At 36.6% G+C, this 14,287-nt stretch overlaps 1 protein-coding gene across 2 annotated transcripts in view; it reads right to left on the reverse strand.

Moving 5' to 3' along the window:
• Window positions 1-14,287, reverse strand: part of STAU2 (staufen double-stranded RNA binding protein 2) — a 217,088-nt gene that overhangs the window by 164,753 nt on the left and 38,048 nt on the right. For both annotated transcript variants that reach the window (XM_087825442.1, XM_087825443.1), the window contains exon 4: window positions 13,638-13,773. In XM_087825442.1, the coding sequence (XP_087681568.1) occupies window positions 13,638-13,773 (136 nt within the window). The remainder of the gene's footprint in view (window positions 1-13,637; window positions 13,774-14,287) is intronic.

Raw genomic sequence — 14,287 nt, forward strand, 5'->3', positions numbered from 1 at the left:
TCATTGAAATGATGCTTACATTAGCCTGTGACTTAAAAGCATTCGTGCGTTGTAAAAGCTAATTCCAAAAGTAAACTCATGCTGCCCTCTAATGGTCCAAGATAAACATTTTTACCTGAACTACACCAGAAATACTGCTGATGAATACTTTTATTATTTTATAAATGGGAGAATTATATTAGAAAGCATAGAAGGAAAATAAGATTTCACTTTTTGGGTATGCCTGAGTGCAAAAGATTAATTAAGACTGCACTATTCGCCCTCGCCAGTTTGGTTCAGTGGTCAGAGCGTTGGCCCGAGGACTGAGGGGTCCCAGGTTCGGTTTCGGCCAAGGGCACGAACCTTGGTTGCAGGCTGGGCCCCAGTCAGTCAGGGCACAGGGAGGCAGCCAACTGATGTCTCTCTCACGTTCCTGTTTCCCTCCCTCTCTCTTTCTCTTTCCCTCCCTCTCCCTTCCACTGAAAAGCAATGGAAAAAATATTTTCAAGTGAGGATTTAAAAAAGGACTGATATATTCATGTTCAAATTTTTTACATTAGCAAGCCGTTTTCATCCAATTACCGTCTTGCCTATGCATGTGAAAATCAAGAGAAAAGTACAAACCATCCCTGTGCATGCCACAGCTGCTATCTCTTCTCAGCTTCGCTCCAAACTATGGCAACACTTCCATCTTAATGCTCAGACCCCAAAAAGAAATTAGAAAACTATGTATATTCTTGCACAATTATTACATCTAAAATTTTCATTAGCATCTAAAGTTTTTCACTAGAAGCTTAAATACTTCCAAAGGATGTCGTTTCTGGTTTACTGTAAGTACTGACATTTTAAAATAAAACTGCATGTCACTCCTTTAAATGTGTCCAAAGGAATCTAAATATCATAAAACAAGTTGTTATCTACCCTGATCTACTTCAAAAATGCCTAAACTCTGCCCTGGCCAGTTCTGCTCAGTGGTTAGAGTGTTGGCCCGCGGACTGAAGGGTCCCAGGTTCGATTCCAGGCAAAGGCATGTACTTAGGTTGCAAGCTCGATCCCCAGCCCTGGTTGGGGTGCCTGTGGGAGGCAACCAACTGATGTGTCTCTCTCACATCGATGTGTGTGTGTCTCTCTCTCCCCCCGTTCTACTCTCTCCGAAAAGCAATGGAAAAAATATCCTCAGGTGAAGATTAATAAAAAATTAAAAAATAAAAATCTAAACTGTTAAATATATCAGCAATTTTTCACCAGTTTTTCTTCTTGAACTTGCATTTTATTCCATTCTCTCCATAGAATTTTATACTGTTATATTTTACACCTGAAAGTCCTTTATTGCTATCATAATCCTATGTATCAAGAATATGGATATCAATTAAAATTTTTGAAAGTTTATATCTCTTGTGACCATACGCATGTATGTTTTCCAAAATGTTGTGGAATAATCCATTACTGCAATTGTTATTAGCAGATAATTAATGGAACAACATAAATATCACAAATTTTGATCATTTTTAAACAAAAAGTAAAATCTTAGTGGCATGCTTCCTGGTGAGATTGAAAGGGCTTTTAAAAAAATGTGTATGGTATGTACGAAAGAGTATTTCTTACTGCTAAAATAAGATAGGTTCTCAATTTAATTCTTATTTCACAGTTTCCTGGGTAGATATAATCACTGAGAAACATAATTCACGTTAAGAAGTAAATCACCCCTGAGTTTTGTAAAAGCAAAAGCTTTTTTCTGGGTCACAACTTATACTGTGACCTACCATGAGAAATTACTTTTAATGCTGAAGCCACTGACAACTTGATTAGGCCCCCTTGCAATTTGTTGAAAGCAAAGAACTAGAAACTATCTGACTTGTAATGGGATGTGTTACACATATATTACAATTATTCAGTTTCTCAATTTCTAGAAAGTAGTCCGAAAGGCATACCTAAGACATATCAAATGACTATTAATTACACCAGTTATTCTTACATTTCTTTGATATAAAGGGAAGAAGAATAAAAATATTAATTCAATACCTGTCTGCTGATAACAGTATTTGTTTTATAAAATGTTTTTATATTATCATGCATTTCAAATATATTTTTACCATAACTTTAGAGCAGCAGATGGCCAACACCCAACAGTACATACTGGCAACCAATCCCAAATCAGGCTATTCAAAAAAAGTCTCACTTTCTCAAATCAAATATGTGTTGGGCTTAAACGAAAAAAAATTTTAATTTGTCTCATAAAGCAAGACCCAACTACATGCTATATACAAGAGACATACCCAAGACAGAGAAAGGCTAAAAAATGAAAGGATAAACAAAGGTTTACCAGGCTAATGAAAACAAAAAGAAACGATGAGTCTTATCCTGGTATCAAAGTAGAATTTCAGCTAAAATGTGTTCATGTCTCAGGACACTTTTTTATTGCTAAAATCTGCAATTCTCAAATAATGTATAAGTTACGAATACTTCCGTGCCAAATAACACAGCAACTACCCTTATGAAGCAAAAACTACAGGAGATGCAAGGAGATATGGAGAGAGGCACAGAAATGCTAAGACATTTTGGCATCGCACTCCAGCAACAAGACAGAGCACAGAGCTGGGGGGGGGGGGAACCTTAGCAACAAGCACAAATTTTCCTACAAAATATAGGAATTCTCTTGTCCTAGCATGCCATCCCCACTCCTCAGCAACTTCGGGCTGCACTAAATATTAGATTCCACACGGCAGCTGGGGGACACAGCTTGCCCAGGATGCCTGGATGGCCACTGCCTCTATCTCTTTCCCAACCCCCGCTATCTTTCTGCTGCTTCTGCATCTGCTTACTTAGCCCACTCCTGTCGTTAAGCCCTCTCCTACAGCACACCCAACACTTATGCCCTCCCTTGGGCTGACTAAAGTTGCTTCTATCAATAAATAACTTGAAATTAAAGCTGTGGAGAGAAAATGGTCTCTCTCCATCACCCCTGCTGGTGCCTGGAACCTCCCTTCCTCTTCTACTAGATCCTGCTACTGTTAAGAGTTGAAAAGAGGCTCACTCCTCTAGATCAGGTGGCACTGAGGAAAAACTCTTCCTTGGAAGCCAAAGTTAGGACTATTCACAAGGTACACTGTTCACTGTAATTAAAATGAGTTTCTATGGGCTATCTTGGGAACTTGGCCACCACTTACTTACCAAAATCTTACTATGAGAAAATACTTAGTGTTCTAAGTTTCCAGTAACCAACATAAAAACAAACTTTGGAACATGGCCTATTTCGGTGATAACCCAAAATCTTGCCCAGAATTTATTAGACACAATATTCCACTTCCAAGAAACGCTGTTATTGCAGAAACTTCTCTAAACATGGAACATAAACACTCATTATTAGTAGTCACAGCACTTGCCTTAAAAACCATACTTAAATTTCTTTCTAGATCCAATTAACATTAAAAACTTCACAAACACTTCACTAAAAATCAATAGTTCAAGAAAATACATTAAAAAATGATTGAATATTAAGGAAAAATGCCTGATATATAATATTGTTTTTCTATTCTTAAAGGAACACTCCAAACCAAAGGGGGGGGGGGGAGATTCAGAATTTTTCAAATTTCTCAAAGCTAATACTAGCAACCTGTATAAAATTTTCTTTATACAAAGCCCACTCATCCATATGTCACATGCCACATTCAAAAGAGCTTCATACACACAATACAGTGTATAGATGATGTGTTGTGGAACTGTACACCTGAAACCTATATAATTTTGTTAGCTAGTGTCACCCCAATAAATTCAATAAAACAGGAAAAAAGTAAAAAATAAAAAATAAAAAGTTTCATAAATTAAACTGTCATTTGACCTGGTTTTTTTTTTTTAAACACAAGTAAGTAAGCATTGCTAAAGCAACATTTTGCTCAACTGAACCAAAAAAAAAAAGACATTTTTGAGATAACACTACTTCAACCACAAATAAAGTAAATTAAATATTATACTAGGTTTTCAGAGCTTAAACAATAGATTAAATTAGTCTCAATTAAAACAATACAGCATGCTGTTTATTTCCCCTAATCTAGGATAAAAATTGTTGAAATTTTAAAAGAAATTTAGGACTAGAAAGATAGGTCACTTCTAGAAAGAAAGAAAAAGAAAGAAAGAAAGAAAGAAAGAAAGAGAGAGAGAGAGAGAGAGAGAGAGAGAGAGAGAGAGAGGGAGGGAGGGAGGGAGGGAGGGAGGGGGGGAGGAAGGAAGAAAGAAAGGGATGAATGTAGCATTTATGACAATTGGGTTGTAGCTGCATTTTTCTAAAGAATCATGATCAACTTGGCTGAGAGGAAGGTTTATAGTAATTATTCTCTTGGGCCTACTTTCCTTATCTTCACCTTTATGGAGGATAATTTTTTAAACTTTTAACATAAAGAACTCAAAAAATATCTCAAGAGCATTTTTTTTAAATTGGCCAAATAAAATAAGACAGTCAACCCAGAATTACAAAGAGTCTTATTTTTTATTTAAGAATTGGTTTTGTTTACTTCTGTGTTTGTTTTTGTTTTCAGGGAATATGAAAAATGTTAAATTTGTACGATGTGAAAACGTTTTTTATTTAATAAACATACCAGGTATTTTAAACAGTCTCTAACCCAAACTAAGGGTGAGTGTTGGTCCCGCCTGACTGCCTGTAAGAGCAGAACAAAGGAGCAAGGAGTCTGAATCTGCTCAGTGGCAAGAAAACACAGACTAGGACACCTTGGGGATGAAAGCGACAAAGTCGAAGGATTGAAAGTGAAATGAGCGGCTATCAAGCTTTGACAAGGTAGAAGTGTGTGTATTAAATGCTGCAAACAATTACGTTAACAGGCACAAATATTCTGAGGCCCATGCTTAAATTCCAAATCAGTAACAGTCTTGATGTGTAGAGTAATTTTCCAAGGGAGAAGTGGCTCTCTAAACTGTGATGTCAGAATTATTCCAGGATCAACTAAATTCCAACAAAAAGCCAAAGCATGCATATTTGTATTACAGAATCAATTATTCATTCTCTAAAGTGTATACTCAGAAATTATAATAGAATCACAGCCTGATTTTTTAACATTGGGCAGAAGTCAATGTCCAAGTGCAAATATTTAAATTCTTTTTAAGGAACTAAAAACACTATGGTAAAGTAAGGAAATGAGCCATGTGTGGTCACAAATTTGTTATATTTAATCCTGAAAACACCACTGTGAGGAACCTTAAGTTACTCTCCCCAATTCACAGATGAGTTAACCGGGAATTAGAAAGCTGAGTAACCTGCTCAAATCCACACAGCTACCACTCTAATCCAGAGTCTATACTTAGAACTAGACTATATTACCTTTAATATAAAAGAGGCTAACAATTAAATAACATTTATTGAGCAAAGCAGTAGCTAAGCAATTTACAGACACATGATTTTATCCTCAAACACTAAGAGAGAAAATTTTAGCCCCTAGTAAGATATTTATGATGGTTTTGACCAAATGCTTGAGGTGAAAATCTGATACTCTCTTACAACTAGTTTTAGCTTCAAATAAAATTGACTATTAGAAAATGTATTTCTAAATCACGTTCATTTATTTACATAAAATGAAATGGGCCCGTTTTAAGCTTAGTTAATGAGTTTTGACCACAAACCCATATAGTGGCATCCATCTATTTCAACATTTCACTTTCATCTTCATTTAGCTCAATGTATTTTTCTAATACTGTGATTTCTCCTTTGATGTCTGCATTATTTTGAAATGTGTTGTTTAATTTCCAAGTACTTGTGGAATTTTCCAGGTATTTTTCTAACTTAATCCCTTTGTGGTCAGAAACATAGTTTATATTTTTTCAATTCTCTTAAATTTATTGAAAATTGTCTTAGAGAATAGCATGTCATCTCTCTTGGTGACTGCACCATGCATACTTGAAAGAAAATATAATTTACTATTACTGGATAGAGAGTCCCCTAACAGTGACTGAAAGTGTTGCTGAATTCTATAGCTGTCTTAGCTTGAGCTGCCATAACAAAATATCATAGGCTGGGTGGCTTAAACAACATTAATTTGTTTTTTCACAGTTCTGGAGGCTAGAAGCCCAAGATCAAGAAGCATGGTCAGTTTCCAAGGAGAGCTCTCTTTCTGGGTTGTAGATGGCAGACTTATGGTGGCCGGGCAGAAGGAGGATAGAGTGTAGAGCTAGCTATCTGGTGTCTGTTCTTATAAGGGCACTAATTGCTTTAAAAGGGCCTTACCTTCATGACCTTTCTAAACATAATTATCTCCCAAAAGCCCTACCTCCAAATACCATCATATGGGAGTTAAGGCTTCAATATGAATTTGGAAGGAACACAGTTCAGCCTATAGCAGTAGCAGTAGCAGTAGCCTTACTGCTTTTCTGTCTACTTATTCTAAGGCCTATTAGCAGGTGCATGCATATTTAGAATTGTCAGGTCTTCTTGATGATTATATCCTTTCATCACTGGTAATTGTACTCTTGGTAATACATTTCTTGCTCTAAAGTCTGCTTTGTCTGATACAAGTATAGCTACTCCACCTTTAATATGATTAGTGTTTGCATAGAATGTCATTCTCCATCCTTTACTTTTAACTAATTTGTGTCTTTATACTTAAAGTGGATTTTTTTACATCACATATGGTTGTATTTCCTGTTCTTTTATGCAATGTGACATTCTCTGCCTTTTAACTTGAGTGTTTAGAACATTTACATTTAATGTAATTATCAATATGGTTGGGTTTAAATCTACCATATTGTTCTTTGTTTTCCATTTAGCCCATATGTTCTTTACTCCTTTTTTCTACCTCTTTTCTGCCTTCTTTTAGATTACAATTTTTTGATGATTCCACTTTATCTCCATTATTGTATTCTTAACTACTTTTTGCTGTGTATCAATATACATCTTTAACTTATCACAACTTCCCTTCACATCACTTATTGTATCAGTTCATCTACAATGTAAGAAACTTACCTAGATTTTCTAGATGCTTGTGATGGGAGGGTAAGCATTTAAAAAATGCTTTTTTAAATAATTTGATTTTTTTTTTTAATCCTCACCTGAGGATATTTTTCCCATTGATTTTTAGAGAGTGGAAGGAGGGAGGGGTGTGGGGGTCATAGACGTGAGAGAGAGACATCAATTGGTTGACTCCCACACATGCCCCAACTAGGGCTGGGGATCAAACTTGCAACGGAGGTATGTGCCCTTGACTGGGAATCAAACCCAAGGCCCTTTGGTCCAAGGACCAACACTCTAATCACTGAGCCAAACCAGCCAGGGCTAATTTGATTTTTATCTAATACTTGAGGAATCAGATGTTGGGGGAACCTTCTTCATATTTCACTTCAAATAAAATGTTCTGTTTCTATTTCATAAAATGAAGAGTGTTACATCTGGTCTTACTAAGCAATGAGGTTTTTTTTAAGAGTTATGTCTACTAGTTCCTATTCTTAATTTTAAACACAGCCTGCCTAAGACGAGCTGCTGATCCAGAATCACCCTCCATTTACCCTAAAAGCATCTCCCTGGCTCTCCAGTTTCCTCACTTCATATTCCAGTTCATTCTCCCTCCTATTCAAATTCCTTTCTCTGGCTTATGACTTTTAAAAGACAATGTATTTTTAATCTCTCTTTATTATGGGTTTAGATTTATTTCCTCTAAATGAAAAAGTCTTAATTTACTTAATGTAATCTTATGTAAACCATGAGAAAAATATTTAAAATTTTGTCTTGTAGCCTCCTATCTTTCCGTTCTACATCTATTCTATAAAGTGATATCCTCATAAAGAAATAGCATTTTAAAAAGAAATACCATTTTGAAAAGTTATGGCATACATTCCAGGTATAAAATATATGATAAAAGTATACATGAATATATTCACCAAACCAAGGGATGTAATACACAAAAGGCAAAATTATATATAACTATTAGAATGGATTTCTATTTTTCACCACCTCACATCTACTTCATTTATCCAACAAGCTTTAAAATTGTGTATCTGGTTGACTTTTCCTATTATGTTGAACTATTAAAGTTGGCATATTTATGGGTTAAAAAACAATCAAGTATTTGGGACTTCATATGGTTCAAACACTCATTTATCATTTAACCGCCAGCCATGGAATACTAACCAAAGTGAATGTACCCAGACTGTATGTTGTTTTATAGTATACAAGCACCACCTGGTGGCAGAAAGCAAAACTGTAGCTTCATATCTGTTATATCACTACTGCTACAAATACATTCAAAGTTTCTGAACAGTTCTTTCTTTCCAACATGCCTTTTTTTTTTTTCCCCAATATAACTTTATTGATTTCAGAGAGAAGAAAGGAGAGGGAGAGAGAGAGAGAGAAACATCAATGATGAGAGAGTCACTGATCGAGCCCGCAACCCGGGCATGTGTCCTGACCGGGAATCGAACCCCCATCGCCTGGATCCCCCGTCGACGCTCAACTGCTGAGCCACGCCCAGGGGGGGCCCAACATGCCTTTTAAAGGGGCATTACACACTAGTGAAGATCACTTAGGCTGACTACTTGAACAAGCTTAAAATAAACAGCACACCTAACAATAATTAGCAGCTAGTCATTAGCCTTTGGGGAAACATTCTATAAAATAACTGTGCTCTTCATAGCCCTTTGGATGGGACTAAACCCTGTTTATCCAGGCTGGACACAAACCCAAACTTGGCCGATTGAAGTCCCCCTACCCCAAATCCAATCTGAATGACAAATTCCGGGATGGACAGTCTACTCAACATTTTCTGTTTTTTCAAAGAGCAACCCAAAACCAAAGGATGTCCTTCACACACAAGTGGAGGGACTGGTACTGCATGAGGTATAGCAAACGGAAATGGGTTTCTTGGAAAATAAAGTCAAGCAGAAGGACAATGAGACTAGAGCTAAAAAGAGAAATGGGAAATGCAGGAAAACACCACCAACGCCCTGCATCCAACCACGCCAGCAATCTCCCCGAGAGACCTTCAGTTGCTCGGGCAGAAGTCCCCGTTTCCGCAGGAGACGGGGCCCTTTGGCAGCCTGCATCAGCAGACCAGGGGCCCCATGGCCATCAGCCAAGCAATAATGCTTTTTTCATCTGTGAATATACAAAACTGACAAATTGTAGGAGGCTGATTTTAACCATTCTGTTCCTTGAGATAATGCATATCATTTTTGGTAACAAAGCTAGGAAAACAAAAGCATAAAATGTTCTCTGATCTTTACATCTTGCACTTTGTCCTGTAAGTTTGTGTATGTTTTCAACTGTATAATGTAGCTGTTAGTGAATAGGGCCCCAAATGGGGGCGAGGGGAATGTAACTGAATGCATTCATTTTCAAGCATCTTGGTGTAACAAAGGGAGACAGCTACTTCACAGCCCAGGTCGAAATAATAATCTTTTTTCTCCAGCTGTCAGAAATAGGGTAGGGGAGGGAAAGGCCTTTTTATGAGGTCCTCCTTAGACTCTGAATGAGTTCAAGTGGAGGAACCTCATAAGGAATAAACAAACTAAAAAAAAACAGCATGTTTAATATCTAATTATTACTTAATATTATTTTACGTAGAAAATGAAAAGACCTTTTTGAAAATCCCTGTAAATTACATCTGTTTCTTAAACTTCTTAACCTTTCATTCCCTGCCTTATTCAGAAGCTACTGATTCATCTGGAACCTGACAAGGAGAAGAGAGTCTCCTCGAATCTTTGGCTCCAAAGTCCTGTAACACACTCAGGTGTTGTCATCTGCAAATTAAGGTCATAAGTGGTACTATCATTCTAACAGAGTAGCGGTGAGGTTTGCCGTTTTGTGAGCTGTGCGCTTTTGTGAAACACGGCACTGCACCTTCCCTACTTTCTTTTTACACTTTTTGTGACCTATAGAAAATTCTCAAGACTCTCCAAAAACCTGAAGGGAAAATTCCCTTTATCCATTATGGAAATGGCCTACGGCACAACCTCTTGGAGAAGTCAAACAAAATTCTTGCACCTTCATGACAACCACAGTCAGATTGTGAAACTAGGAATTGCCAACAAAGGAAAAATGTCAGCATTCTTAACAGGAAATCTAAAGCAGAAAAACTAGCATCAAAGCAAACCAGCTGACCCGTCACATCCTCACATCCCAACCCCCTGCCTGCTGGTTCATTCAGTTCCAGCCGCCTGGCCTCCTGAGGGGGCACCCACACACGGGCACTCTATACCCCAGGGCCTTTGCACTTGCAGTTTCTACTGCTTGGACCACTCCCCCCTCTCACACCATCCACAATGCTGATTCCTTCTGTTCCTTTAGCTCTTTATTAACATTGTCACCTTCTCAGTGAGTAACTGCCTCTTACTGACGACAGCCTCCCCCACTAGAACATGAGCTCTGTAAGGACAGAGGTTAATGTCAGATTTTTTTATTGCTTTACCACCAGATTTCTTTCATTTGAAATAAATTATAATGTTATATATCAATTATGCCACAACAAAAAAATCAAAAATAAGCAATAAATTCACTAATCAAAACTCCAGCAAAATTTCAATACAGGACTATAGGTATCAAAATCAATAAACATTTAAATATAAAACCCTCATGAGTCTGTTCATTATAGCACATTAAAAATTAACTATCTTGCAAATATAAAACAGGCAAGGTTCCTAGCTCGGGTGGCCAAACAGATCTATTGTGCTTAAGTAGGCAAATACTGTAGTTTTATTATACGAGAAACTGAAGCTACTATAGGACAAAGGTGATGTCCCTCTCGCCTCCCACGCAGTGTAGACACCAAGCTGAGAGCTGACAAGCCTGCACAGGGTTCTCCACAGCTAGAAGAGGCCACAGAGAATGAAACAGCATCCCAGGGGCCAAAGAGAGCTAAGGATTCAGAGATCAAGGCAGCCAGGCAAGATGATAGATACTCTCGATGACTACTTAGGAGGAAACTATGGCCCACGATCACCAAGTACAGGTTTCAGCTGGGCAGGCAAGAGAGGTGTCAGCTACCTGGTGGACAAGGGACACCCCGGGAAAGACCAGAGGAGCAGAGACAGAGCACAATACAGGCCACCCACACTGAGGTGAGGGCCCCTCCCTTCCCACCAGAGCAACAGTCAGTTCCCCAGACACACCTGGGAGGGCAGGGCGGGGCAGAAGTCTAGGGGACTGTGCTCCCTTTTTCTCCGAGAACCTTAGCAATATTTAAATGGCTGACTTACAATTTAAATAGAACTAAGTTTTAAATGGTAATTTTTCCATTACCAAGCAAGACACCGAAAAATATCAAATTATGGATAGACTAAATAAGTAACTTCTTCTCACATCTGAGTAGTAATGTCAGCAAATATACCAAATGATTTTAAAAGCATCAGCATCCCACACCAAGACAAAATGATAACCACATGACATGATAGAAGTATTAGCTACACTACATTGGCAACCACAGTGCAATATAAATGTATCAAATCAATTCAAACACCTTATGCTTACACAATGTTACACATCAATTATATCTCAATAAAAAAATTTCAAAGCATTCGCAAATATCTGATCACATGCGAGAACTTATACATAAAAGTAGTAGAAGAAATAACAAAAAAAATAACAGATTAGATATATCTTTTAAAATTGTAGTACATTAAAAACAAACACAAAACTAACCAATTATTTTTAAGCAGGAAAATTAAATAAAGACTTACTGTAATACCCTGAACACATGAACACTTGAAGATTGGTCAATCAATGAAATAAACATTAGCAAACTATAACAGACAAGTCACAAAAGATAAGCAACAAATAAATATTTGAAAACCTGTTCAGCCCCACAAGTAATCAATAAAACCAAAATCTAAAAACTCCACTTTTTAACTATCAAACAAGACAATGTGTTGAAACCCAATTCGTGTCGTCAGAGAGCAACGGAATATACTGTAAGCAGCTGGTACAAACTTTAATGTAATTAGGCAAAAATATATTCTTTTTAACCCGATACTCCCCTTGCAGTAATCTATCTTAAAGAAATAATCAGTGATGTAAACAAATATTTGTATACAAAGAGTGTTTACTGTAGCATTATTTATAATTGTCAAAAAAGGGAAACCTAAATGATCAAAAAAGGTATGTTTTGTTTGTATGCTTATAAAGTATTCCTTGTTTTCACCTGTTTATATACTTATAAAGTAAACCTTGGCCATATGAAGCATTAATATCCATCAAAAATAATTTTTAAACATTACTGAAAGATATGAAAAATGATCACTGTATTAATGATCACTGTAAGTCAGTCATTTAAATATTGCTAAGGTTCTCTGAGAAAAAGGGAGCACAATCTCCTAGACTTCTGTCCCCCCTTTCCTCCCAGGTGTGTCCAGGAAACTGACTGTGTCGTCCTGGTGGGAAGGGAGGGGCCCTCACCTCAGTGTGGGTGGCCTGGTGAAAAGAAAGCAATTACATATATGAGATGAACAAATTATGATATAGTCATGCAATGGAACAGCATTCAGCAATAAAAAAGCAAAACCCAGATATGAGCAACCCAGATGAATCTCTAAAAACAAAAGCAAGCAAACAAAACCAGAAAAGCATTATATGAAGTGGAAAAGGCCAGACACAGAGAGTAGATACTATATGACTCTAGTTCATGAAGCTCAGTGACGGGTAAAACTAATCTACGGTGACATAGTGGCTGCTTCTGGGAGGAGGGAGGGGGAAACTCCCAGGGTGACGGAAGCATTCTTGATCCGGGGGTGACAGATGATGATTCACATATGTAAAAAGTCACCAAGTAAACTATAAATACACATACACATAAATAAAATAATCAAATGAAGTCATCAAGATGGACATTTAAGATCTGTGCATTTTACCATTTATACATACCTCCATGAAGTACTACGGAAATTGTACATAGTGGATAACTTCCATTTGGTTAAATATATTTATATGCAAAGTATAAGATAAAGTATACCAAAATATTAAAGGTGGTTAATTCTAGGACTGCAACTTATTTATAATTTCTTTTTAATTTTCTGCACTTTCCACATCCTCTACAATGAGTTAAATTACTTTTATAAATGATCAGAAAAAAAATAATACACTGTAAAAAAATATCCTGCCATGTTTGTAAAAGAAAATTCTATTACATTTGTAACTATCACAAAATTATGTAATGTGCAGAAAGACAGTAAATCCAACAATTTTGTTTTTAAATTATAAAAACTCTTTTAGGAGAAAAGTAGGCTCTGACTCCTGTTTTCACTGTACTAAATTTCATTGAAGTGCCCTATAATTTCATGCTTTTTTTAACAATGAAAAATTATCTTTAAAAAAATTATAAACACTCATGTTTGCAATGTATTCAGACAAATTAAGAAAAACACTAATTAAGCTAAGCACCTGTCTGGTGAGGAAATAAGCAAGCCAGCTGGGCAGTCAGCACCACACTGTTGAATAACTAAAATATGGTCCTGCCTGCAACAAACATAGGGGTCTCATGACTCAATGAAAACTAGTTCTTGATAACCAGTTATTTTTTTAAGTTAAATATTCCTGTGAGTCTGATCTATCTAAATCCCATGCAAAATGCCCAAAGTCAAAATTCTTTACAATGCAAATACTCTTTGAGTTTCAGGAATGTTTTAATTTGCATAAATTAATAAATAAGAACAAAACCATAAACAGACATACGCACCTCTGATTGTACATGCCCCGGAAGTTGTAATTAGCTCTATAATTTGGGAAAGGCTTTGGGTCTAGTGGCCTGTAGATGGCAGGCTCTCCCCTCTTCATGGCAAGCCCGTTCAGTTCCACCGTGGGAGTTATACTACCTGTTTAATAAACACATCGAAGGCACACAAGTGAACTATTTCCATAATGAATCTTGCAAGCACTATTTACACTACGTATAATTACCATGGAAGGAGGTATGATTTTCTAAGGGAGTGTATAAACAAACTACGTAAACAGGAAAATCGTTTCAAATGAAATCTATTTGGGGTTTTTGTAACATTTTCTGTAATGACCAAAAATTCAACTTTATAGTGATACTATGTCAAAACAAGGCACACAAGTTTCATAGATTGCTTAATTTGAATATTATAAAGTAATGAGCTTACCCCAGAAAGCTTACAACTACCTCATCAAAAACATTATGATCTGTGAATATTTTTATTTATATTTTGGTAATCAAGCAACTAAAATTAGCAAGAAATACAGTCAGTCATCAGAAATTCCTGGATTTATCTAATGAAAATAAATTTCAATTTTTTTCTATAACCAACAGAACAAAGGAATACGAGTAATGCTTTCTGCAGATCATCTTTGTAGATACATACTGAACAT

The sequence above is a fragment of the Miniopterus natalensis genome, chromosome 16 (assembly GCF_054644295.1).
Source record: "Miniopterus natalensis isolate mMinNat1 chromosome 16, mMinNat1.hap1, whole genome shotgun sequence".
In the NCBI taxonomy this organism is placed as follows: domain Eukaryota; kingdom Metazoa; phylum Chordata; class Mammalia; order Chiroptera; family Miniopteridae; genus Miniopterus; species Miniopterus natalensis.